This window comes from Phalacrocorax aristotelis, chromosome 10, assembly GCF_949628215.1.
Source record: "Phalacrocorax aristotelis chromosome 10, bGulAri2.1, whole genome shotgun sequence".
Classification (NCBI taxonomy): Eukaryota; Metazoa; Chordata; class Aves; order Suliformes; family Phalacrocoracidae; genus Phalacrocorax; species Phalacrocorax aristotelis.
In genome coordinates, this window is record NC_134285.1 from 19,818,760 (window position 1) to 19,844,478 (window position 25,719).

At 43.4% G+C, this 25,719-nt stretch overlaps 1 protein-coding gene across 5 annotated transcripts in view; it reads right to left on the minus strand.

The window, feature by feature from the left end:
- The window catches only part of RPAP1 (RNA polymerase II associated protein 1), a 41,684-nt gene extending 20,138 nt beyond the window's left edge, over positions 1-21,546 (minus strand). The window contains exons 1-13 of one of the 5 annotated variants that reach the window (XM_075105593.1): positions 21,470-21,506; positions 20,980-21,040; positions 16,326-16,565; positions 15,285-15,433; positions 14,652-14,744; positions 13,111-13,294; positions 10,951-11,127; positions 7,785-7,991; positions 4,247-4,359; positions 3,736-3,834; positions 3,166-3,267; positions 2,202-2,369; positions 418-600 (exon numbers count right to left, since the gene is read on the minus strand). In XM_075105593.1, coding sequence (XP_074961694.1) covers positions 418-600; positions 2,202-2,369; positions 3,166-3,267; positions 3,736-3,834; positions 4,247-4,359; positions 7,785-7,991; positions 10,951-11,127; positions 13,111-13,294; positions 14,652-14,744; positions 15,285-15,433; positions 16,326-16,515 — 1,665 coding nt within the window. In that variant the 5' untranslated portion in view covers positions 16,516-16,565; positions 20,980-21,040; positions 21,470-21,506. Of the gene's footprint in view, positions 1-417; positions 601-2,201; positions 2,370-3,165; positions 3,268-3,735; positions 3,835-4,246; positions 4,360-7,784; positions 7,992-8,490; positions 8,613-10,950; positions 11,128-13,110; positions 13,295-14,651; positions 14,745-15,284; positions 15,434-16,325; positions 16,566-20,979; positions 21,041-21,469 lie in introns of those variants that run through there. The other 4 variants (XM_075105596.1, XM_075105595.1, XM_075105592.1 and 1 more) reach the window with 4 other exon arrangements.
- Between the last annotated feature and the right edge of the window lie 4,173 nt (positions 21,547-25,719).

A 25,719-nucleotide genomic window follows, 5' to 3' on the forward strand; every position in this document is an offset into this window, starting at 1 on the left:
CCTAGCTGTAATGCTCTTGCTTAACTTCACAAAAGCGCATACAGACACTTTAACGGTGGCTGGAACCTTTTCACTGTTAGCTCAAGTAAGTGAGCTTGAAAATCATGTCTATATACGGTCTTTCAGCAAGTCTTACAAGGTCATCAGTGTTTTTGTTGCCAGTTTCCCTAGAGGAAGTTGGGGATACTTAATGATACTGAAATCACACAGGTGAGGTCTCAATATTTTTAGGAGATCAATAAAATTACTCTCCTGGTAATATATCACAAAAACGTAACATCCAACAGCCAGGGAAGAGTTTTAATTCTTGTTCAGAATGTTGTTAGTAGCACACGCAGGAGGAGAGACAACAGCACACATAGCCACTGTGCAGAGCCTATTTTCCTAAAAAGATGTCAGGTTTAGCTCTGTGCTCACCTTTACAACATCATATCGGGCCACATCTGGATCTGGCTTGTTTTCATCCTTTACTCTTTTATCTTGAGACTTCTCTGTTCCATTTAATTCTTCCTCTTCCTCCTCTTCTTCCTCCTCATTGCTGGGGACAAAGGGGAATGCAGCCATCCCTTGATACCATGAGAAAGTCCAATCAAGATATTTCTGCAAGGACAGTAAAAGCACATAAAATAAAATTCTCACAGAGAAATCATGGAAGACAAAAAATTCTCAACGATGCTTTACTGATTCTCACCTAACCCCAGGAAAACAGAAACACAATAAAGGGTATTCCAAACACATACAAATTAAAAAAGCAATATTAAACAAAGTCAGGAAGCGAGTGAATTACATGGTCAGAAGAGGCCTGACTTTAGGGGATGAAGCTACGAATCCATCTGGAATAAAGCATTTGGAACTACAGCCTTCCTTCCACCAAGAGAAAGAAAAGCACAAGACAGAGTATCTGGGTCTTCGAATGCAAGAAAGACAAAGGTGCTTCCTTCCCATAGCCACTGATGAATGAACAAAACCTTCAGAAGCATGATTTTTATGTGTTGATCTTCTGTGCTTATACTGGGGATAAATTCTGTCTTCTACATCCTGGAGCAAAAGGCCAGACTTCCAGCCCTGTCCCTTCCTCAGAGTCCTTTTGAAACTCAGCAGCATGAGACTCTAGGAAGGACCCTTTGAATCGGAAAAATATACTGACACAGCACTCACAGTGCTGCTTTTGGCATCAAGAGGGTCTGCAAGCTCCACTTATACAAGACATCCCGCCACGAACTTTGATCTGAAAACCAGAGCACTGCAGTTATAAACCAGAGTAATATCAGAAGAAAGAAGAACACATTAAGAAGCTGATTCATAGCATTAGTTACCTACCATGAGTGGGCAGGACTCATCTAGACCACCACCATTAGGCTCATAGCTTAATGAAGAAAGCTACCTAGTCCTTCATTTGTCTTGCCTCCCCGCTAAGGAGAGTTCTCAAGGCCTAGGAGAAGTTGCAGGGGGCTTCTTGAAATCTACCCCTCTTCTCTGTCACCAGCCCCTTCGCAGTCTGACACAAGAGCAGCTCTCATGGAAGGAACTTGAAACACAGCCCACAGCATGCTTTACTTATAATGGACTGCTTCTGTCTTTGTGGTTGGACATCCTAATCTTGCTGCTCAGGGCTCTCTATTATCTCTGAACACCCAAAAGAAGTTTCAACCTTCCAACAGGAGAAAAAGCATCAAGGAGAAAATAGACACATGGGAAGGTGAAATTAAGTATTTATCAGTGTAAGAAAAGCATTTGAGAACAGCAGAAAATAGACAATGAGAGAAAAAGAAAACACCATCATTATGAAGCATAAGGGAAAGCAGGAAGAATATTTGATCTGTTCAGAAGCAGGAAAAATATAAAGCAAGAAGCCAACAACTTAAGAGGCCACACTAAAAAACCCTAAATTGTACACATACATTAGTAGTGGCCTGATCTAGATTGTAAAGATGTCAAAAGGAAGAGAACCTCTGCAGCCCGCACTGAATTTAATAATGGGGCAGAACTAACTGGAGCAGTAGAAAAAGATGTCCGAATCTCTCGAACTAGGATGACACATTCCCTTGGCTGTCCCAAAGCACAGCAATGGCATTCTATTGACCACTAAACTAACTCATCCATCAAGCCTTTGTTCAAGCTACTTACCATGTCTTCTCGTTCTGGTTCCTGTAAAACAGCTCAGCATAAAATCAAACCCAAGCACTTAACGATTGTCTCACCTCATCATCAAGTGACACCAGCAGAGCCCGGAGAGCACCAACAGATGCTGCCATGACATTATGCACTGCATCATCCAGCGAGAAGCGCAGCAAGAAGAGAAACCCAGCATCAAGCAGCAAACGCAGAACGCTGCCCTTCAAGGAGGAAGAAAACTCTCCAGCCCTGGCCTGAAATGTACGCCACATAGAGCCAGTGTTAAAGCTGCACCATCTCAACCGGGTAATCTCAATATTCTCTGCGTCTGCCTCTTCCCACTCCTACTGCAAAGCAGCTAAACCGTGTGCAGGGTTTTTTCCTTTATTTTCTCCTCCTTTCAATCTACAGAGGCACGCAACTCCAGTTCCTTAATGCAGGAAATCTTTCATTCTGAAGTCTAGACCCATCTTCTGACTTCACCCTGTTCTCCCCCACCGTTCTCAAAACTGTTTCTTCTCTGCCTCCACTGCTGTTGAGGGGAAGGTTAGCACTTCCCTTACGGGCTAGGTGGAAATGTGCACAGAAGTAAACATTCATTTTGTTCCATGCTATTGGCACATAGCTTTTAAAGTAGGTGGGTTCATTCTCACCTCCTACAGAAAAAGCACATCATGAAGCTGGCTCAGACAACAGCAGTGAAAGGGTCATTGCCAAGGATAGGTTTGTCACAAAAGTAACACAAAAAAAAAAACCCAAAAACAAAAACCAAACTTGTGTTCAAAGAGCTGAACAACAGAGCTGAAGTTGCAGCACTGCTGCTGAACTACACTTGGAAGCACCTCCTTCCAGAGAAATCTGAAACTCTTTATGTCCCAACACTTAGCTTTTCTAACACTGAGGAGATCCTCAGTGAAAAAGAATACCCTGCTGGTGATTTTGCTCACCTTCATTGAGTAGTAGAAAGCAATCAACTAGTACCGGAGAATCTGGGCCCTGATCCACCAGAAACTTGAATTATGGGGAGGAATTCCATGAAAAGTGACTTACCTTTTGAACAATACGACCCAAGACCTGTAGAGCCAGTGTCCTCTGTTGAATAACTTGGCTGCGAGACAAATGAAAGAGCTCTTGGAGAGAATAACCAGCCCTCTAAATGGAGGGAAAAACAAACAAATAAACCAACCAAACCTCAACAAAAGCCACAGTTATAGGTAAAAATAGGCCCCTTAGAATAAGATTAACTGTAAAATACTGCATAACGGGAGATAAACTGCAATGCAATGTTGCTTGCTGCTTTGTGGCACTTGCAAAAGAGATTCTAATCATTGACAAGACAGAGAAAACTGACTTCAAGAAAATAATATATGCACACCTTTTTCCAACACCACAGACCCTTAATGGCATTGAAGAAAAAAAGCATTAATGGAGTTTTCTGAAAGCAAAGCAGTTAATGCATGCAGATCCAGCTTCTCTTCAGGAGCTTGTTTCAAAAGAAAAATCACCCATCTGTACTTTCCTAAGGTTTTTGTCACTAAAAAGCCTTGACACAAAAGGAATCTGCCAAAACACACACAGAAAACTAAAATGGGTGTGCCCTTTCTACTACATTACACCTACCTCTGCCTCTTCTCCATGGTGATGCAGGCCTAGGTATGTCGGTAAATCAGCATCTGCAGGAATTAATTCTCCTTTTAAACTGAATCGAGCTTGCATTCCCTATAATAAAAGGGTAGAAGGACAAAAAGATTATTTCTATTGCCTTCCATTCCATTCACCACTTAAAATATTACTTCTTACATCAACAGCTGGAAGGTGACAGTTCGAAAACTCCCCAGGTGAGGCCTCAAATTCTTATAAAAAATTTACTCCTCTTTCCTTCTTAATCTTCAGATCTGTTTCATCCCAGACTACAGTTGTTAGACTCTTACTTCCTAGCTCTCTCGAGCACACAGACCAAATTGACCACGTACCACCCCACCCTGTGAAAGAAACTGGGGAATCTCTCAGCCCAATGAAATCTTAGAGATTAAGTAACCAGAGGACTAGTTTTTTGTAGCCTTCAAAACTGTTCTGCTGAGACGCATGATCCAGACACAAACATGAAAAATACCAGTTTCTGCTTTCAAACCTTTTTGGTTTTCTTCTGCCGGGGTGAGGGCAAATCTTTCATCCATTCCAGCTTCTCAAACTCCACATTGTCCATGTGAATCCATTCCTTCTTGGGCTTCACAGGCAGATCATCTTTGGGGGGAGGGGGGGGGAAGGGGTAAAAACGGCAGTCTTACCTTCCAAGGCAGGGATGAAGAAAATACTATTCCCTCTTTGCCAACCTATTTGGCTTAAAGACTGCATCAAATATAGGATTCATGTAAAATAAGAAGAAAACAATTTTCTAACTGGCTGTTCACTGATGAACAAACATCAAAGGTCTAAAGCTCTTTTCATCTTTCCTGGGAGCTAGAAGAGGAAGTAAACAGCACTGTAATGAAATTCACATACAAGGCTAATTTGGGAGAAGTTGAACAGAAGTCAGGACACAAATAAGGCAAAGTGATCAGAACCAGGGCAGAAATATATCAGCCCTACTTTTGGGAAAGCAAACTAGTATCATCCAAGGAGGGGGGTGTTAGGGGAGATGTGAAATGATTCAAAAGTGTGAATGCAGAGAGGTCCAAGCAAATTATTGGAAGCCAGTACGATTTCTGCCTAGATCCACTGGAGAGAGCATAAATGCTACTATTCGTGTTTTCGTCGCACTTGTGATGCTGCTCTTTGTTCAGTGTCCCCCTCTAAAGGCTTCAGGAGATCAGCCTGGGAAGAAAAGACCAAAACAGCTGAAAATTTACACAGGTTGCCCGAGAAACAGCTCGGTGGGGAAACTGGACAGTTGAACAAGAATTTCAAAGGTGTAAGTACTAAAGGAAGAAATTACTGATTTAACTTTATAAAGAGCTTTGACTAGAAGAATTTGAAAAACAAGACATTTATGCCTGACATCACGAGAGTTGCCCTAGGAAAGAGACAGATCAGCATGCAGAAGAATCTCACAAGTGAAGGGACAGGAGAGATGTTACTGAAAATTATCTGAACACTAGGAAAGGTAATGCTTTGCTACAAGGGTACTATCCCAGACAATGAGTGCCACTAAGATGCTCTTCTTTCATCAGATCTTTTCCTGCTGAAAACTGGCCTGAAACCTAACCTTTTACATTCCTTCAATTAGCAGATAAACTTCCAGGAAGGGCACTCATCCTTTCTAGGATGAAGCGTCACCCTTAGGACCAATGTGGTAGTGAGTCAGGCAAGGAACCAAGCAGAGTTATCTTCTCCAGCCAGAAAGCTGTTCTGCAAAATTTCAGCCAAAGGCTCAGCACACATTTTAATTGCAGAGAAGAAAGAAATATCTGAAATGTAAGAAATTGGAATGTTTGTGGGTAGTAGGTGCAGAACTAGAGGAAATAAAAATCAGCAGAAAAATTTGATTCATCAACATTTGTAATTCAACAAATTGTTTTCTCCATTAATCACTGAATTGATAGGGTTGAGTTAATCATTCTATGAATAGCACTACACATATTACCACCAGCCCTTAGTAGTATGATCTTGTCAACAAGAAGGGATGGATGTACATTCCAAGGCATCAGCACATTGTTCAGTTACTGAACAATCCCTCTACAGAAACACAAGCCAACAGTGCGAATGCAACGATTGCATTGAACTTTTTCAGACTTAGGTTATATTAAAGGCTCCCACCCAACCTCTTCCCTTCCTGCTTTGCTTCCCTTTTGTCTCAGTGCCAGAATTTACTCTTCCATTTGATAAGATTACTAGTTGCTGGATAAAGGCTTCACCATCTTGTTTCTAATAAACAGTAGCTTTTTACCTCATTAGAGAGGCAGGTTTGACTTCTGAGCAATCCCATTGCCTTGTGTCATCATCCTCTCCCTGGGGCAATTCAAAATGACCATTTCTGCCAGGTTATTCATTATAAGTTTACTTCTGAGTATGAACAGATGCAAAATCCCAACACTAAGTCCTAATGTCAAATTAGTATTTTATACCTCCTGTTGGCCAAGATGGGCTGCAGGCATAAACTTAGGTGCTGGAAAGGCTTCCCTTGGTTTTATAACTGTGTTCCAGCTCATCCTTTCTTTGTTATTTCAAATATCCCGAGAAAATTCCTTTTCTTCCCTGCGCAGTCTTCCATGAGAAGCAAAAGGTGTCATCAGCACATGATGCTCTGAACACTGAGCTATTCCCAAGAGCACTACTACCGTCTTGTTCAGCCTTTGCAGGCTGAACAACCCACTTCTATGGCTCCCAGGCAAGTAAAAGAATGTCACTTAACCTGGCACTACTTGTGCACTAGATTGTTCTGGAACTAAAAAGAACTACAAATAGTCCTTTTTATTAGGACGGATGTGTGGAAAAGTAAAACTTGGGGAGAAACAGCAAAAAGAATGTTCGGTGAAGTGTTTCCCTCAATAAAAGGCTAATCAGCTTTCCTTCTCCTGCACGTGTAAACACGCATACACTCACAGGCTCATTGCTCTCATCAAGAAAATGGTAAACAGTTGTTATCTCTTGCAAACACCAAGCTGAAATCCAGGAGTGATTCAGAGACCTCTTTATAAAATCAGTCTGCATGTTGCACTGGGACACAAAGAATGCATCAGAAGAGAGGATCAAGAGATGGAGACAGCCAAAAATTGACATGAAACCGGGGAAGAAGCATGCTAACAAGAGAGAGACATCCTATAAATAAAAGTGTGGGGAAGATGAGAAAGGGAGCCTAAAATCACAACAGAGAAAAAGAAATGGCTAAAGAAAAAACTGCAGTGAGGAAAGCAACAGTAAGAGCAGGAGCTTAAGGAGAAAATTTCTCTTCTCTGCCATGAGAATACATGGGTTGCTCTAGCTGCTGGGGATAAAGCAGCTTTCTCCTCATACAGGCATATGTTGAGTATTAAAGAGTTCTGTCGTAAAAGGTAACAGCTCTGTACAATTCTTCCAAAAAAGCAGAATAACACTCTGTGCCTTAATACTTCCCTCCATCCACAGCACAAAGAAAAGAACTGTATCCCGTGGAAATCACCATGCGGGTTCTGAGATAGAAGCCACAGAGTGGGGCTATCAGGAGTAGCATCATAATAAAACATGCATGCTATATGAGCAATTTCCCTCAAGAAAGATTGACTGTTGTTTTCATGCTGTCCTGTGAGGAAATCACCAACTCTCACCTATCCAACAGCTTCTTGTCCCCAAGCAGTCCCAGTTAAAAGAAATTATTCAAGCAGCAGCTGAATCTCACTACCACACTCTTTTGTTTCCCTGTTCACATGAACTGAAGAGCAATGATGCCTAGTTTAAAACACATTTTCCCTTTGGAGACCTCAGAACAAATTTCAAAAACAAAGCAAGACCTCTCACTGTATAGCTCACCTCCATTACATAGCGTATCACCCTTCTCACCTATGGAGCCCAGCTAGAAATAACAGAGATGTTCTTTTTTGAACCCATAATATATGTATTTTTAACTATCATGATAAAATTCTGACTTGGGTAACTAACAAAGTGCCACATTAATCCAATCTGGATTAATGCAAACACTATACAAACCTTACGCTTATGTTCAGAACGTTAACAACATGCGCTTTGTTTCTTACCTGTGATTTCGCCCTTCATATTTTCTTCCTTCCTTACAGGTTCTTCCAGACCCGAATCCTGCATGGGAAGAGACGATCCTACACCATGCTGAGCCACAGGCAAAGATTCCACAAACTCCTCTGGGCTGTTCTGTTCCATTTTTAATTCCTTTTTCTGGCCTTCATTGCCACCACGTCGTGACTTTAAGAAAGCAACTAAACTGGAGTCTGCAAGTATTGACAAGGAGACAGACAGAGAAGTGACAGAAAGTCTCAAAATATTAGATATGCCTATAGCTCCTGCTATTTATGTTTTAGTCTTTTTCACCCCATTCCACACGCCCTCTTCTTCTGTACCATCACTTCTTTTCAAACTGAGGCACTTAACTGCTTCATGACATCTTGAGCATATGAGCCTGGGTACAACTGACTGGTGAGGCAACACCAGAGAGAGGAAGAGCTGATAGATGTCTTTCAAGGTAAAACAACCACAAAAATTCTAGTTATTCTCCCAGCTTACTAGTAAAGAGATAATTGTTTCTCTCCCCCTTGCTGCCACTGAAAAGGCGCATCCAAACAAGACTCTTCACTGGGGAGAGAATTCTGGTCTGTGATTTATGGGAGGAACCCAGGTCTGACAGTTTGCCTACCCTGTCTGTGGACCCTTCAGTGGCATCACTCTGAACGCTACAAGAATACGTAGAACAGACACCACAAAAAGAATTACCTGCTCTAGAGCTGCAGAGCATGGTCTAGATATTATGTTAGGAGGAGATGATCTTGTTTATTTTGAACTGACTCCCCTTCCTGAGAGTCCATTATGGCCTGACAACATCCAGAAAACAGACATGGCCATTCTCTTCATGCTTTGGAGAAGCAGAGGATCATTTGGGAGGTGTTTTGAAGGATAGATAATATTCCTATGGCTCTAAAATAGGAACATGTCAGATTATCATAATTTTTCTTTCAGATCTGCTGCAGTTATCCCACATCATTTTTGATGGAGTGCGCTTTCTCTCTGAATACTCTTCGTGCAGATGGTGTTGGGATGCTTACGCCAGAGGTGAACAGTAAAAGCCTGTGCATTGTGCCTCTAAAAGGTACAGAGGTACTCCAATAAACAGCGTCAGAGATGCATAAAGTAACAGAATAACACCTACATTGGTTATTTATTTTTTGGAGGACAAAGGACAAGTAATTCAGAAATGCTCTGTACCCAAGAGAAGTCATCGCAAAAAGGAAACAACTCCCACGTCTCTGAAACAGTTCAAAGAGGATGCAAGGATCTATCCCACCCTTGCGATTGCTGCACACTCTCCTCATGATGCAGTTTAAACCCCCCTTGGCGAAGGAGAGGCATTCAGCTCAGTCTCATTAAAGCGTGTATATTTTTTCCTGAATGCAAGCAGAGCTCTCACTTTCTCACACTTCTCTGCACACAGCAAGGAAAAGATTGTATTCGTTACTTTATCATCGCACACAGTGACAAACAAGTCATTGATTATGCCTATCTGTGCACAGTATGTCAGAAAGTAAGCCTACTTCTGCCCAGAGACTCCATGGGCAAAACCAGAACTGTATCAACAATAAGACCCTGAAGACTCTGCCCACCATGGAATTGCCTACCCACCCTCGTACTCCACACCATGGAGCCTCGTCTGCTTCATTACTAAGAGATTAATTCAGAGACTGGGCAGCATTAAATACCCACAAATTATTCACACTCCTGAATATGGAGAAAAAGTCTCTTTAACCCACATCTCTGTCTCTGTCTGGTTCCCAAGTTCATCTGTAAGCCAGCAATTTAGTTTAGGGAATTATGCACAATGAAGGAACTTCTAACCACAGATATTTTGGGAATGCCAAAATTACTCCCAGTTCCCTTAAGGCCTCAAAGACTGAAAGATCTACAGTTTTAGCCCTTAGGGCATATAAACAAGTACACTGTTTTAGAAAGTTAATTTATTGTGCAAAAATATTTAAAATATATCATATCCTTTTCAAATCCCTAAGTATTCACTTCACTAATATCCCAAAGGATGGAAAGGTGGGGACAAGGAGAAAAGATCACAAATAAGTCACAAGAAGGAACTACATAGACAAGATATTTTTCATACACATGCCATTGTTATAAGCAGTGAAGTTCAAAAAAAATTTCACCACAAGTAGCTTGGAGAGCTCAGCGCTCTGTATGAAGGATGTACCTAAACATTCTGTCTGCAATTATTCTGCGCAGTTCCTTTGCCACCTTTCCAGTTATACCCATGCTGCTTGCAATGAAGTCAAGATCACTAATATGAACTTTAAGCTAAACCCACATGAGACTTATGTATCTAAAACGTCAGTCACACCTAAATTTGATGCTAGAAAATCTGAAATTATGAGAATTTCAAAAACCCTTGTCTGCCACCTGCATCTGTAGGTCTGCTCTTCTTGAGCATACAAAATCATTGAAACCAACGCCTATAAGTTTTACAGTGCCTTAGGTCACACAAAGCTCTACCAAGCATACCACACTGTCAGCGTTCTCCCCCATCTCGTCATCAGCTGCCAGTGACAGGCATTCCAAGAGCACCACTGAGGACAGGGGCCCAAACCAGAGGCCAGACCCCTGCCAGAACACCCACACCCAACAGCCACGTAATTAAGACACTTTTGCAAGAAGTTCAAGACCAGCTCTAAGTTTTTCTGCTCTACCAAGCACAGACTTGAACTGAAATCTCCCACATGCCCACAGGTTTCCCCTGTCCCGGTACTGACAGTACTAGCCCAAGTCCTAGGTATTTTGGAGGGGAAGACCAGGGGCGCTCTCTCACCTCAACATTGCTACAGCCATCCTAAGAATAGCTTTACTTTCTTACCTGCTTCAGAGAATTACACTTTAGGACCTCAGTACGTGCATATGTAACCAGGTATTTGCATGGACTATCTTATTCCACAGCCAAAGGGAGATGAGACAGACTTAAGCTAAGCCCCCTCTCACTGAGGAATAAGCGCTCTTTAATTCCTTCATACTTAATTCTTACTCATAAGCTACTGGCATGACACGGAAGCTGGACCATCCACATACACAATGAGCAGGAATCCCAAGCTCCCATTTTTGATCTGTGAATTTCGTGATGCTTCAGGACACCTATACATTCAGTAAACTTCCAAGTCGCTAGAATTCACCCTGGAAAGCACGTACCCAGCTGAGCCAGAAGCCTCTTCTGCTCCTGCAGGATCTCTTCCTCAGACATGGACTGCAGCTTCAACAAGTTCTCTGTGTGAATAGCTTGAGCTTCCTGCACACTCTTTTGGCTTCCAAGACCCTCTCCCGTTACAAGACGAGGCAGCTGAGAGGTCAAGAAATCACCAGCTTTATCTATAAATCCAGCAGAGAAGGCAGTTAGTGATTTAAGTGTCTACAGCATTATGAATGCATCTCAATTTTGTCATTACCAGGCTTGCATAATTTTTCTTTTCACCTTGGTAGCCAAGTTAAAAAAGAAGTAAAGAAGTTTAGTTTAGCATCAAACAAAACTAAAATATTTGGGCTTTCATCCCATGTCACAACAAAACGTCATTTCCATCTTGTTTCTTCAGGAATTTGGAGAAGGATGGGGGAAAGGGATTTTGTTTCTTTAATGCAAAGCAACAGCAAGAACAGGTAAACTGGAGCATAATACACAACTGATGAGTCAGAGCATTCTTCCAACTTAGCGAATACTAGATTCTTTGCCCAAGAACACTGGAGCCCACATTTGTATGTCCGCTAAACCATGACCTAGTAAATACCTGTTGAGTGAGACAGAGAATTAAAATTATTAGGTAAACCAGTTTCCAGAGTGATACAGGATCCATTCTCAACAGAGGCATGTTTGCCTCTAACAATGTCCTGTATGCACCTTTAAGCGTTAAACATATTAGAAGTTCCAGCAGGGGGGCATTTTTTCTACCCTGAACAAAATCAAGTCTCCTTTATCACCTGATCTAAATCCTTTTTAAAGGATTTTAAAGGATTTAACTCTAGCAGCAGGGTAACATGCTCCTTTGGTCAGCGTGAGACCCTCCAGCTGTCCTGGGACTGACTTAGCTTCATTCCTTATGTTTTGTTCCTATGCTCCATAGGATCCATACAGCGGCTTGGAACATCCCTATGACCCTAAATCAGCCAACCCTGAAAGCATCAAACCCCTGTTCAAACAGCAGAAATTACACTCCTCATAACATCAGTAAGGTTTGATGTCATTTCCATAGCAGTTGTCTTGCATATTGAGCAGAAACAGATGAGAAGACAGAGTGACCTGGTAAAAGAATCAGTAAGCTTCTCACCATCAGCAACTAAGCTGAGGTTTACCAGGCACAAACACGTTGTTACAACAAGAAATGGAGCTCCCCCTCTTCTCCTCTTGCTTCTAGTGATCCTGCCGCAACAATCTCCCTAAGAAGTCCAAGCCATTTTCTGATCCCTCTGTTGTGCTACCACATTTTAGAAGCGTTCTACTTCTAGAGAATCACAGTTATAGGGTTGCTGAATTTCCCTTTGGGGTTTCTTAGATAGAAGTACACATGCACAACTGTAACAGGATATACACAGCACAGTAGGTCTGTGGGTTCTTACCAATTCTCTGACAGGGGTTAGGGCAGACAGAAACCTTAGTCAAATGGCAATAACCCTGAAATGACATCTGGCCTCTACGTCAATGTGAAAAAGAGGGCGTTAGGGAAAAGCACAGTGTGGTCCTAAGCAAATAGGACTGCCCAAGGAAAAAAAAAAAGCAAGCTTGGAGATGCTGGACCAGTTGAATTGGTTTCATCTTTTCTTGTCACGTTGCCGTCAGACAAGTAACTGCTGGAGGTGGCACTGACTCATCAGCACTGCCTCACAGTATCCCTTATAGAGCAAAGCTACAGTCTCATGGCAGCGGATCTGGTGACGGAAGACTGAGCTTTCAGCTTCCAGGTAGGAGTGAGAACCCGCATCACAGTGGTCTCAAACACCTTCATCAGACACAAGTAGAACCCCCTTCTTAAAATTGTGGAAATCAACAATGAAACAAGAAAAACTTTACATTTAACAAGCAGAGAGGAAAAGGAGGACAAGAACCTTGAAAAATAAATCTATTTGGCCCTGTGTGAAGCAGAAAGGAAATCGGTGAGAAAGCTAACCCAATTTTTGGAATGTTAATTTGGGTCTCAGACCATTTCAAATCCTTGTCCTGCCACAGGCATTCCAAGCGACGTCAAGATTCCTAAACTGAGGACAACAGTGCTACCCTAATTTGAAGATAAGTTCCACTGAACTTATGGTTACTAAGGCTACATAAATACGGCAGGCGGGATAGGTACAACCTTCTTTACTTACCATCCCTGATGCTGGGGAGAGGTGCCTCTCCTGCTGATCCCTCCGGATTGAGGGCATCCAGAGCAGCCGGTTTTATTTGCACGTACTCAGCAGCAGAGGGAGCCGTTGCTGCCTTTTCAGCAGCTTTTCTCGCTGCCATCTTTTGTGCAAAGATGCTTCTTCTTCCATATCCCACCTTCACCTGCTAACAGGGAAGCCATGTGTCACCACTTTCCTCTCCAGATTCCCCCGCACACCTGCCACTAACAAATGTATAGATCTGATCCTAAAGACACCCTCAGATCAGACTCTGGGACACGACACAGAGAAGCTGCTGGCAGTCGCCTGCCCTTTTCTGTGCATGTGCTATTCTTTTTATAACACACAGTTTAATGTTAGGACAGAGAGACAAGAACAGGAATGTTTTTGCTACCTAGAGAAGGAAGATGATTAATTATCTGTGAATTCAAGCCAGGCAAGTACACCTAAAATATCACCAAACACAACAGTTCCAGCTTTCCTGCTGCTTGGAAACTCTGTATAGCTCAATACTTTGCATTTCTGAGGATAAATGGGGCTGTACTGCGCTGTGCTCACCACATGCTTGGAACAGACTTCCTATAAGGTGATTAGAGAGCAGCAGGATGAAGAGATTTACACTGTAAGAAGTGGGCAAGTGGTACTAAAATAATCCTGACTAAATTACTGTGCTGCTTGCCTAGGTGATGGAAGGGCATGGCTCTGAAAAGCCTTACACAGGATGCACAGGAAATCCAAACCAGACTAAGCAAAAAAACCCTTGCATGTCCCCTGTCCAGAGAAGAAGCTTAAAAAGCAGTCTGAACATCAGGTAGCTGTTTTGTGCACTCCTGCGTCAGGTAAACAGAACTGGTAGTTTAAAAAGTAACTGCTAGTTTAAAAAGTATTACTCTTTCATTTCAAAAAAGCTGTCCTTCAAAACAAGCTACCTCTTCAAAGCAACTACAGCTATCAAACATATACCAATTCCCAACATCTGACTCCCACTCAGCTAGCAGCCCTTGCTACTACAACAGTGGCTGACAACAGCAGATATGGCATCCAGTTTTACAGCCTCAGAAAAAAAATATTATGCCAAAATCCAAAAAGATGCAACCACACTCAAATGTCATGCCAGGAGAAATCAGATGCAACTTCAGTAATACAGACTTAATCAAACCAGGTGGACAAATTAACAGAGATTTTTCCTCACAAAAAAACAAGCAGGACAGGATCAATTCTATCACAGTAGATTTGATCCACCTCACTAAAGTTAGCTGAATGGGATTGCCTTTTTCCTAAACCAAAAGGATTCAAATGTTATTTAACTGCAGGGTGTGGAGCACCTACTTGATGGCAGCTTGGTAGAACAACTCTCTCCTACACTAAGGTGACAATGCCAGATATATGTTGAGCTAGCTTATAATCTCCAGCATGCCAAGTCACTTATTTTGAGCCCTACCACCCACCAAGCATTAGGCTTTATTATGGGGAAGTTTTAATCTTTAATGAAGGTAACATAAAACAGCGGCTCCCAATCTTACCTCACTTTTTATCTCAGAGCGGTGAAATGTCCTTGGAAATGGGTCTCCTGTGGGCACTGGCATGGTCACTGCTACTGCACTCGTGTCTCGTTCCTGCAGCAAAAAATTCAAACCCTGTAGAAACCATCGCAACAGCCAAACGTATTTATATCATTTAGCTAAAAGTGCAGCTCACAAGCTTTCTGCTACATTGCTGTCAGGCTCAGAATACCTTGTGCTTATTTAGAGCCAAAGTGAGGCTATTTTCCAGAAGGCTGGGCTGCCAAACTCCACGCACCACTCAAAGAATCAGATAAAGGAAAACCTGGGCCAGTGCAGAGCAATGAGAACAACTCCCTTAGAGAGTCCAGAAACTCACCAAAATCCACACTAGAGCACATTCTGCATGCAAGCAATATGACCTGTACGCAGTCTGGACTGGAGGGCAGGTTCAAACCCATATTTAACCGACAGCAAAAATATACCCAAAGAGCTTTTCCTTTCAAGGTGCTCCAGGACACTGGTCTACCATGCTACAACTGCTTCGTTACACTGTAGAAATGAAAAGCAGCAACAGAACCCTTCACCCCTGTCCACTGCTTAGTTCACAACATTCAAAAAAACACTAGATCACCACATAAAAATGAGACATACAATGATTTTGCTGAAGACTGCTGTAATGTGTTGATCATGACTCTCCAGTCTTTCCTCTGGATCTTCATCCTCAAAGTGGACACAGGCCCTTTTGATCTTGGACTTTTTTGGATGAGCTGGAGATAGAGCTGGGAGAAGATCAGGAAAATCTGGGGAGGGGAAATAATAAGAAAAAAAGGTAGTCAAATTACTAATGTATAACTACTGTGCCACAGGTACCAGACCGAGGCTCCCTAATCGCACCTATTATTGCTCTGATGAGAAACAAAGAAGAGGAAGCAGTAAGACAATTAAAAGTCCTCTGTCTCTGACTTGCCCTGTGTAGTAGAGAGACACATGCTGAAGAAAGGGTACTGAGGGCTGACTGCAAGTATTAAGGGAAGAAGCAAGGCTGTGCAGAAACAGTGTCCTTACAAATTGTGTTCAGGCACAGAAAATCACATTTCCATTGCCAACTCTTAACAGTGAGTGATTTGTATGATCATGAGTCATACAGCCATTGACAAAAGTCAAAGCCTCCTTTTCACTATCTATAAGCTGGGATCATATTTCCTTACCTGGAACCAAGCACTGCAAGACTTAAGTTGCTGCTTTTAAGAAAGCACCTTGAGCTTCTGAGACTATTAAGCACGTGACAGAAACGTTACAGTTACTACTGACGGAGGAAAACAAAACCACAGGAAGGAGGCTTATCAAGCCAGATCTCCTGGCTGAAAGCTGGAGCTGTTAGCAGGGCTAAATCTCAAAGACACTGAGAACGGAGTCCAGACAGGTGGCAAAATAAGCAGTGAGTGTCCAATGGGTACAAATCACAGAAAACACCTCTTGCATTGATGTTGGAAAGGTGGTTCTACTGGCTGCTTGTAACATTGGACAAGTACATTTTCCAACAAGGCTAAGGACAAACAATACTGAAAGGAGGACATACATGCAGGGCAAAAGCAACACGGAGCAGAGAGGGAGGTGCAAAGGCAAGCACTGAGGAACACTGAAAGGCATAGAGCAACCTAGTAATTCAAAGAAGCCCACAAAGGAAATTACCATCCAACATAACTACATCTTTGCTGTTCTGTAGCGAGGGTTTCTCAGCATCTGTGCTCCCTTCCTCCCCCTTCCTCTTGTCTGCTTTCTTCACAATCTTCACTGCAGGTGAAGCTCTGGCTGCCAGGAACTGGTTTTGAAAGTGCAGCAGGTCTGCCTCAGACTCCCCAGGCTTTGGCCTCGACAACATCCTGCCTTCTTGCTCTTGCAGCCCAGCCCTGCACGCTGTTCACATGGAACCTATTGAAGACATGGAAAACTGGTCACAGAACTGGATTTCCTGCGGATAGGATAGGGACAGCAAGGGAAAACTATTCATTTTTGTCCCACTCTGCTGTTCCTGTACATACTGCAGCCACCTTACTTCAGGATCACCCCAGGACACAACTAGTTGTACCAGAGTCCCAGAAAAACTGTTTACCTTATTCTTCATTGCCAAACAATACGCTACTAGACAAGCCAACACCTAGTCTACCAGCCAGCTGGGAGCAGAATGGCATTCATCCAGCAAAAAGCCAGCCAAGAAGTGCATCACTGCCAGAATGCCAAGAACACAGCCTTGGATTTGCAAAGCCGCAGAAGCACCTGGTCCAAGACCAGAAATTTTACTTACTCCAATATCAGCACCAACCAAGAACATGAAAGGCACAGTGTCACTTCTCCCTGCCAGCATACGATCTTCTCAGGATCCTGGGGGACAAGGCCTGCCCACACAGATTTGGACAATGTACTCACTCTCACTGACTCTGTTTGCTCTCCTTCTCACCCAAATCTCCCAAGCGAAAGAAAGTTTTTCTTCCATATCTAGTCCTCCTGCTTTAGTTCTCTCTCACTCTTTCACTGACCTCTTATTGGCAGAAGTCATGCTATTTCCAAGCATTTTCATTCACTGCCCAGGCCAGTTTTGGGTGGAAAGCCAAAGGTGGTATTTATAAAGACTTTTACCTCTGTGTATATGAGAACTTACTAGGAAGGCAATTATTCCACCTGCCACCTACTGGGCATGAAAATATTTATAAGTATTATTTCCTACCTCTTATTCCCAGAGCCTGGGACTATCAATCCATCTCTCGCAGGCAGCAAGTAAAGCGTTTGCAAATACATTTCACACTAATTGAATCACTGATCAGCACTAATGCTACAGACTTGACACACTCCCACACGTGGTATGTTGAAATATTTTGTACATATTTGATCTCTTCCACTTTTAAAAGCCCATCAGGACTCAACAATAATTTATTGTGAAGTTGGAAAAGAAAGCGGATATGGATTTTTAAAACTACAGTTATCTGCCATATGGATATGCTGTACGCATGAGAAAATGCGAAGCTTGGAAGTACATCTCTGTCTTAATCTCAGACCAAAACAAAGGTCAATCATTGTGCAGCACAGCCAGTGCCCTGAAGACAATGTTTTGTCTTATGCTATTACCATATTTTACAATAAAGTATGTGGGGAGATAGCATCCTTCACAAGGTAACAGACACAAGAATTACTTCATGCAGTATTTATTACCTACACTTGGAATATCTGTACTATTTTCAGGGATCTCATTCTTGACCAAGGTTGGTTAGATGTGATGCTACTGGTTCCAAGAGCACAAAGAGGTCCACGGAGTTTTAAATTTGGTTGTTGTCCTTTTAAAAATCAAGGCCTTAGTGTAAAACCACCAACCATGCAAGACTCGCTGAAATTCTTTTTCCTGCCCCTCATTTTGTGCAAAAGCTGGACTAAAACCATTCAGACTTAAGAGTTTTGTACACTAAAACAAAGTGGATTTTCAGGGGTTTCAAGGTTTCCAGGGACTCCATTCACTTCAGCACTTCATGGCTGAGGAACCAGACCTCTTCATCCAATGCCAACACCACGAGTTAGTTGCTTCATTTCAGACATCTCAGAACACTGACCTTAATGAAAGCTGTCAGCTCAAGAGTCCCAGAACAACAGCTTCCATTTACACCAAGCCTACATATGGCACAAGCAGCAGCAAGGGGAACTTCCCTGTACCCTCTGAACAATAAAGCCCTCCCCCAGCACACAGGAAAGATGCCCAACTTCTCCACCAACGCTGTCAAGGACATCTGTGGAACACGGCCACTAGCAAAGGCTACTTCAGGGCAGGAAGGGAAGGGAGCACCCTGCTACAGTGCCTGGCTACTGCCAGAGAAGGACTTAAAAACACCTGGGATGTCATTGCAGTTCTGACTGATGCTGAGAACACAGAAATACTCCCTTTCAGCCCAGTTCCCTTGCAACTGCACAAAACCTGCAGCTTCTGCAGGCAGCTCTTTTTTTTGTGCATTCCCAGCATAAGCACACACCTACCTGCTGTTTATTTATGGAGCTCTCTGCCACAACAGGGGCTCCAATAGTCATACTTCAGTTGATAGGTCCCTCTTTGATATGCATAATTAGCACCACACGCATCAGAAGCCAAGTGTTTCATGCCCTATCGTCACAGGCTTCAAAGTCCAAATAAGGATGATGCTAGGATTAATGGACACAAAACACTCGGTTATAAGCAAAGTGTGCTGCTAATCTTTCTGCAATAAGCCTCTTCTTCTACTCAGGGATGTACATACACTTGTCCAAGTCTGCGTATTAAAAATGTTAATCAAAAATATAGCAGGCCTTGAAACTGCCTTCATTTGTCTGGGGAATTGTCAGGCACAAGAAGCCAACTACGGAGCCATTGTCTAAAGAGGTTAGATGTTATTCCGGGAACAATTCCCTCAAAGTCACTCTTTCTTCCATATGGATATAGAGGCCACCCAAATGTAAAGAGTTACACGATGGTAATGCAGAGGTGGGCATTAGTTTGGTGCAAAAATAGATAAAAGCTTTAAATGTGTTCTTCCATGTTTTAACTGGGTCTAGAAATTTCATGCAACCAAGGCATGTGACTTGGTCCTTCTGCAGTCCAATGAGCTAGAAATTGCTTAAATACATATGGGACTTGCAGACAGACAGAATGTAGTGAAAATAGTTTGCTTTCTAATAGTACCTTTTTTCATGCCCCCCGGAAGCCATCTAAGCACATCAGCAACACTCACCTGGCCATCATAAGGAATAATTCTTATCCACCAGAGTTCAGAGAAAGCATGCAAGAAAACCCACACACTACTGATGACCAGCGCTAACCCCAGCATGCTATGGTCTGGTTATCTCCAGTCTTGCAACTGGCTACTTAAACGCTAACCACACACAACCTGTTTGCCTAGAGGGACCACCATCTCGCTGACATATGCAACCTGCTGAGGATATCATCCTAGGAATGCATGTAAGCCATGAGAAATGCTGTCAAAGGACCACAAGCACCTATACACACTAGAACATAGTGATTATTACGTGAGTACGCTATCATCCGCTGTTCTATCCTCTGTCTACATTAAAAGTCTCAATAAGTAGTTTTCTGTCATGCTTTGGACTTTCCATGGATACTGTTTGAAAAGCCTGTCAGTGCTGCAGGAATTTTTACAAATGCAGCTGAGACCAGTGGTCTAATTCAGACTAAAAGAAGACACAAAAAAGAAGGCAATAAAGCCACAGACTGCTTCAAGTACCAAGATACACTTTTGGATTAACCAAGTTCAGCTCAAGTGTAGGCCTGAGAAGGAAGACCAGTTAGGACAGTAAGAGACCCTAATCACCAATTAATGCAGGGTTCTCAGTGTATCACAGAGAACAGCGTTTACTTTACAGAGAAATCAAGGTCTGTAATACCCTCCCAATGCTTTCCTGAAGCAGCATTTAAGCTTCTGAGGCATATAATACCAACCCCTGCCACTACTCTTAGCAGGCATAAAGCAACATAAGAATAAGGCACAGCATTTGTTTGAGCCACGTACCACTCCACTCCTGCCCAAGGTTTTTACAGATGCCATCAGGCTATGAAAAAATGTACTTACTTGATACAATCCAATACGATTATGATTTTTATTTTATTCTAGCCCATCTGCATTTACAGTGCATTTTTCTTCTGCCACAGCAGAGCCCTACAGCCCAAGGGAGACACTGACATCAGAACCACAGCCAGGAATTAGACACAGTTAAAAGGGAAAAGGTAGGAAATACAGGTAAAAGTAAAGAATCATGTCTGACTCCTACTGATTTCTGAACCCTGTCATTTTTTCACCCCATCCTCAAGTCTACAACTTTGCATTCTTTTGCTAAAGTTATCAGATTTGGCTCAAAGTAGAATACAAGGTCCTGCTGTCACAATCAGTGCCTCAAATTAACCTATTTCTTCAGACCTTGTTGGCTGAGGTAAGGAATTAAAAGGAGAGGCAAAGAGTCACAGTTCAGCCTCTCCAAGGCACCCCAGCGGCCAATGGAAAGATACAATTTCTTCCCTCTGGATTAGTAATGAAAGCCGCACTCAGGATTCTTCACTACTTTGCCAAATGGTGACATGGACGCTCTGCTCTGTCACAAAAATGCTTTCTGCACACAAAACTCTAATGACCAACAGTCCTAAAATATCTAGACTTGACACAACACGCAGCAACCTTTATCTGCAGATACCTCTAAAAACCCTCCTCCCTGAAGGAAAAACCCAGTCAAAAGCTGCAAGAACCCCTCCTCAAAGAGGCTCCACATCTCACACTGGTCACTTAAGACTCGGCAACTGTTGCTTCGCCTGTCCAGCACTCACCACGTGCAAGCACACAGCACCTTGCCTCCAGAAACGCTGCTGTCCCCAGCCAGAAGAGTCCCTGCAGCGAAGAGGCACCGGCACAGCACAAAATAAAATTAAAAGGAACAAGATACTGTTAAGAGCTGATGCGTCCCGAGGCTCTCACCGCGTTCAAAGCTCTTAGGGTCTTTCCCTAAAGGGATTTGAACCGAAGCGTTGCAGGCGCAAACGTACGCTAGGCCTGGCCTAGCCAGGCCTCTCCCTGACGGGGAGCTGCTGGGGCGGGGGGGGGCGCAGGGAGGGTCCGGCGAAACAGGGCCCCGCAGCGGGGGCACGGCCGCCGCCGCCCCCCGCAGGCCACACGGCGCCTGCAGCCACCCTCCTCTTCACAAGGTAGGAAAGGCGGAACGCCAGGACCCCGCGGCCACCCCGGGGGACGCTCAGCTCCACAGGGGGAAGAGGAAGGCAGGCAGGCCCCACCACCCTCACACCCCGAGCCACCGCTCACCTGCGCTCCGCCCGCCCCGCTCACGGCCAGCACTTCCGCTCTGCCCCGCAGCGGCTACTTCCGCCCGGCAAAGCGCCACTTCCGCCTGCGCTCACCGCCACCTCTCCGCTGGCGGGGGCGGGCCGTCGCCATTTTCGTTCCTCTCAGGGCTGTCACCCGCAGTTCCCGGTGCCGGTGCCACAGCAGGCACGGACCCGCTGTGACTTTCGGGCAGGTGCTGTGCCGGCTTCCCCGCTGGCTGGGGAGGAGGTGTGGGGAGGCTGCCCGCTGCTACTGGCTGCTTAGTGCTCGTCAAAGTCTTGCCTTCCCAAGGTCGCTCTTGGTTTATGCGGTCCAAGTGCGGGTTCTCCCAGGCGTTTTCGTTGGAATTAAACATAGGGCACCCGCACCCTGTGGCATGTGCTTGCATTTATAGAAATACGTTTATGTAAATGTATGATCTGTGCCTTTTCATTATTAGAGGGTGTTGATGTATATGAGATCAGTTATTTAAGGAGAGCTGATACACAAAGCTGTATAAACATAGCTGTAACTTACTCATGTCTGATTATTCATTTATTATATATGCCAAACTTCAATAAAAAGTGCTGGGAAGCTGTCATAACTTGCAGAAGCATTGATTTTTTAATATTGGTTTTTAGTTCTAATGCTTTTTTGCCTTTCAGCGTCTACCTGGGAGAAGAGTTATGTGGACATGACTACGGACAGAGATAAAAGAGCTTGGACTGGACTAGGTGGACTCCCTGTTTGGGAAGGACTTGTCACAGGTGCCCTAATGCTGTAGGAAATGCAGCACGTGCTTATCTACTGCATCTCGCTGTTCTTTATTGCTTCAGAAAGCTATGATACTAGTGCAAAATTACAGCCAGAAACATGTGTTTTATTTGTTACAAACATTGAAAGCACTTAACTCTATAGAAATCAATATAGACCTTCATTCTGTCAACAGACAGGCAATGTTAACCATAATGTCAGGGAATCAGGGCCATGATGAACTCACACAAAACAGAAATTCTTAGTGAAAATGCTAGGCAGAAAATGCCTCCCTCAGCTGTGCATATTCTGATGAGCAACCGTGTTCCTGCGACTGTGAAGTTGGCATCTGCACTATTTTAGGTCACTGAGCACTTCTTGAAGTAGGAACTACCAAAATTGCTTGAAGATGCCCCATTAGACCAGCTGACTAAGTAGCCAAGAGTCACCCTGATTCTAACCTTATGAGTGGATGTTTTTTTGCCACCTGATTCTGACACAGGTGTTTGAGCAGCTACAGCTATTACATCTGCTGCTTGTAGGTGTCCCTAGCAGGAGGAATAAATAGAGCTGCTCTTAGTTACATTTGGAGATTCTCAGAGCCTCAAGAGTGTTTGGAGTGCTGCTCTGATGCTGCTTTGCCAGACTGAAGTTCATCAGCTGGTGGAGCTCTGCTTTGCACTCCCTGAAGGAACTGGAATCAAATTAAAGTCAAACCTAGCTCAGGAATAGCAGTGACTGCTGAGAAATGTGATGTCCAATTCTCCATTTCACAGAAATCAACTGTTACCCTACCACCACCATCTGCCACTTAATTTTGTCATTCCCCATTTTCTGCTGGTTTGAGCTGCAAGAAACACTTTGAAATAGTTGTTCAAGTGTCTTGCAGTTAAACCTCAAGAGTGGCAGTTTCTACTTCTTTCTCAGTGGAACCACCAGACATTGCTGGTGGCTCTGTTGATCGTGTAGGACTGCTCCAAAATCCATAGAAATCAATGGATTATGCCTCTGCTTGAGGCAAAAGGTGGAACTAGGATTTTAGTTTATTGCACCATTCAAACCAGTCAAAAGAGCACCTTTGATTTTACAAAAGGGTTTGGCAGATGCACTGGTGGGAGTAGAAGACCTCTTGTACTCCAAGGCTTTGCCTGTACTGAACTTAGGAATGATTTTTCCATGGACCCTGATGAGGGCATTTGGGTTCTTCTACCTGGAAAATAAGGCAGGGAGGCCTTGGCACTGGTTGCATTGGAACGTGTTTAGGTTAACTGTTGGGACTGTTTAGACTGACTGACAACTGCTTATGAAGTTGAGCTGTTCTGACTCCAGGGAATTTAATAACTAGTTGTAAGGTCACTGTGACCCTTACTAACGTTGTTAGTATGGAAATTATGTAAATGAATGACTATTCATCCAGTGAAGAAAGGTACCCTAAAGGTGTTATAGGATAGTTGACCCTATGTGTCTTTACCTGAATCAATTCAGTAAACTAGATGGCCTGAATCATGAAAGGGGCTGTTTGAGTTATGGTTCTTCAGGGTGGACCACCCATTGTCTTTTCCTCTTAAACTTGGGAGGGATGCCCATGGGGACATAACCAATTGCTAGCTGAATTTTGCTTTGCTTGAGTAGTCCTCTGATTCTAATCATAAACAGATTAAATTTGTCTCTTGCTTTCTGCTGAAGTAAGCCTGTACCTTTGTGTAACACTTCTCGTGTGAATGGTCAGCACTGAACTTAGCAAAAATAACACGTTGTTTGAGTTATATCTAATCTGAAATGAATCTGAGGGTCAGCCAGGCAGAACTGGCCAATACCCACAGACAGTAATCCTCTCCTGAGTACGGGGTGGCATTCGAGCCTGACAGCCGTAAACATGTTTCCTGCCTGATCTCTCTCGCGCTGGCTGCACAGGTTCTGCGGCCACATGCAGTGCCTCTTAGCATGCATGTGAAGCAGGCAAAGAATCTTTTTCATCAGAAAGATATAAGAATATGCTCTGAATATATTCAATTTTAATTACTGCAAGACAGGAATGCTTCCCATCAAAACTGCCAGAGTTTTATGTTTCTTTTCTTCATTCCATCAATTATTTACCTTCAGTTTTAATAATATAGTTAAAGGCACTATATATAGCTTATGCTCTATCAATAAATCATGCTTGTGCGTCTTCGTATTTACCCTATAAATTATAAGTACCAACACACTTGCGTGGATCTGCTAAGCTATTCAAGCAAAGAAATTCCCACCAGAGCATCTCAAAAAGTCTTTGGAGGTGAACTCAAACACTGCTCATATACAGAGGGCTATTTTATAAGATTTCAAAAGGTCATCAATCTTGCCACAAGACCCAACAATGTCCTTCATCCCCTTCTAGCACGCCACAAGCAAATAGTTTCACATCTGGAGGATGGTTTTGGTCTTCCAAAGCAAAGAGAATCATGAAAGCCCACAGACAAATGTTTTCTCACTGGATTATAAAAGGGAAGGGGTCAGAACAACAAGGACAATATGGTAGTGGCCTTGGTGGAATCAGAAAGGGGAAGTCCATAAACACAGTAGAATTATGTGTGTTGCAGAGGTGATAAATATTAGGATGAGTTGTCTAAGAAGCAGGTGACCAAGGAGATAGATAATCCTAGTGCTTTGTTGCCAGAAGACAGAAACCGCAGCCGAGAACAGAGTAGCTGGAGAGCACGGTGGTGGGCAGCAAGCAGGCCTGCTTGGGAATGGAGAATGGATCATAATATGGGGTGGGTCAAGATAAAAGTCCTTACTTGCGTTCCCTTGTGAAAAAGAGTTGAGTCTGGTAGGACAAAATGTTCAGTAGTAAGTTCTCACCTGTGCTAAAGGGTCAATTCTGCAAGGGACTAAGCACTGAACTCACAGGAATGGTAATATATCATGCCTCTGAGGAGCGGTTGCACTGCACATCAACACGGACACCTGCAGGAATCCAGCTGGAAGAGTGAGAGCCCTGCACCAGCAAAGCAGACATTCCTAAAGAAATGCACATGCATGAGAGCAAAACTGGATTGTGAGCAATCAATGGCCACTTTCTTGCCGGTGGGAGAACATGATAGGTGAGCAGAGACGCTGTGTATGTCTAAATATCCTGAGAGATCCACTTACAGGACTCTGGGTGGCTTTTTTTGCAGCTCTGGTCTACTTTTGCGGTGGAGCCCTGGGACTCCACAGCAGTTACACCTCACCAAGTAGTGGCTGCTGGGCATCCCTGGGATTAGGTGAAGCCCAGGTATTTTACATCAAACCACTACTTGCTCACTGATAAAAAACCTGCATCCGTGCCCAATGTGCATTGATTTAACCATGTAAGTGAGGGGGAAGCATTGTGTATTTTAAAAGCCCAAACCAGCAGAGTATTTATTCATCTCTAGCAATGCATCTGCCAAACATTATGTTGGCTTTTGACAGTTAGCATGGGATTTCCTCTTTGTTGTTTGTTTCGTCAATTGTTTCTATAGAAATGCCATTTT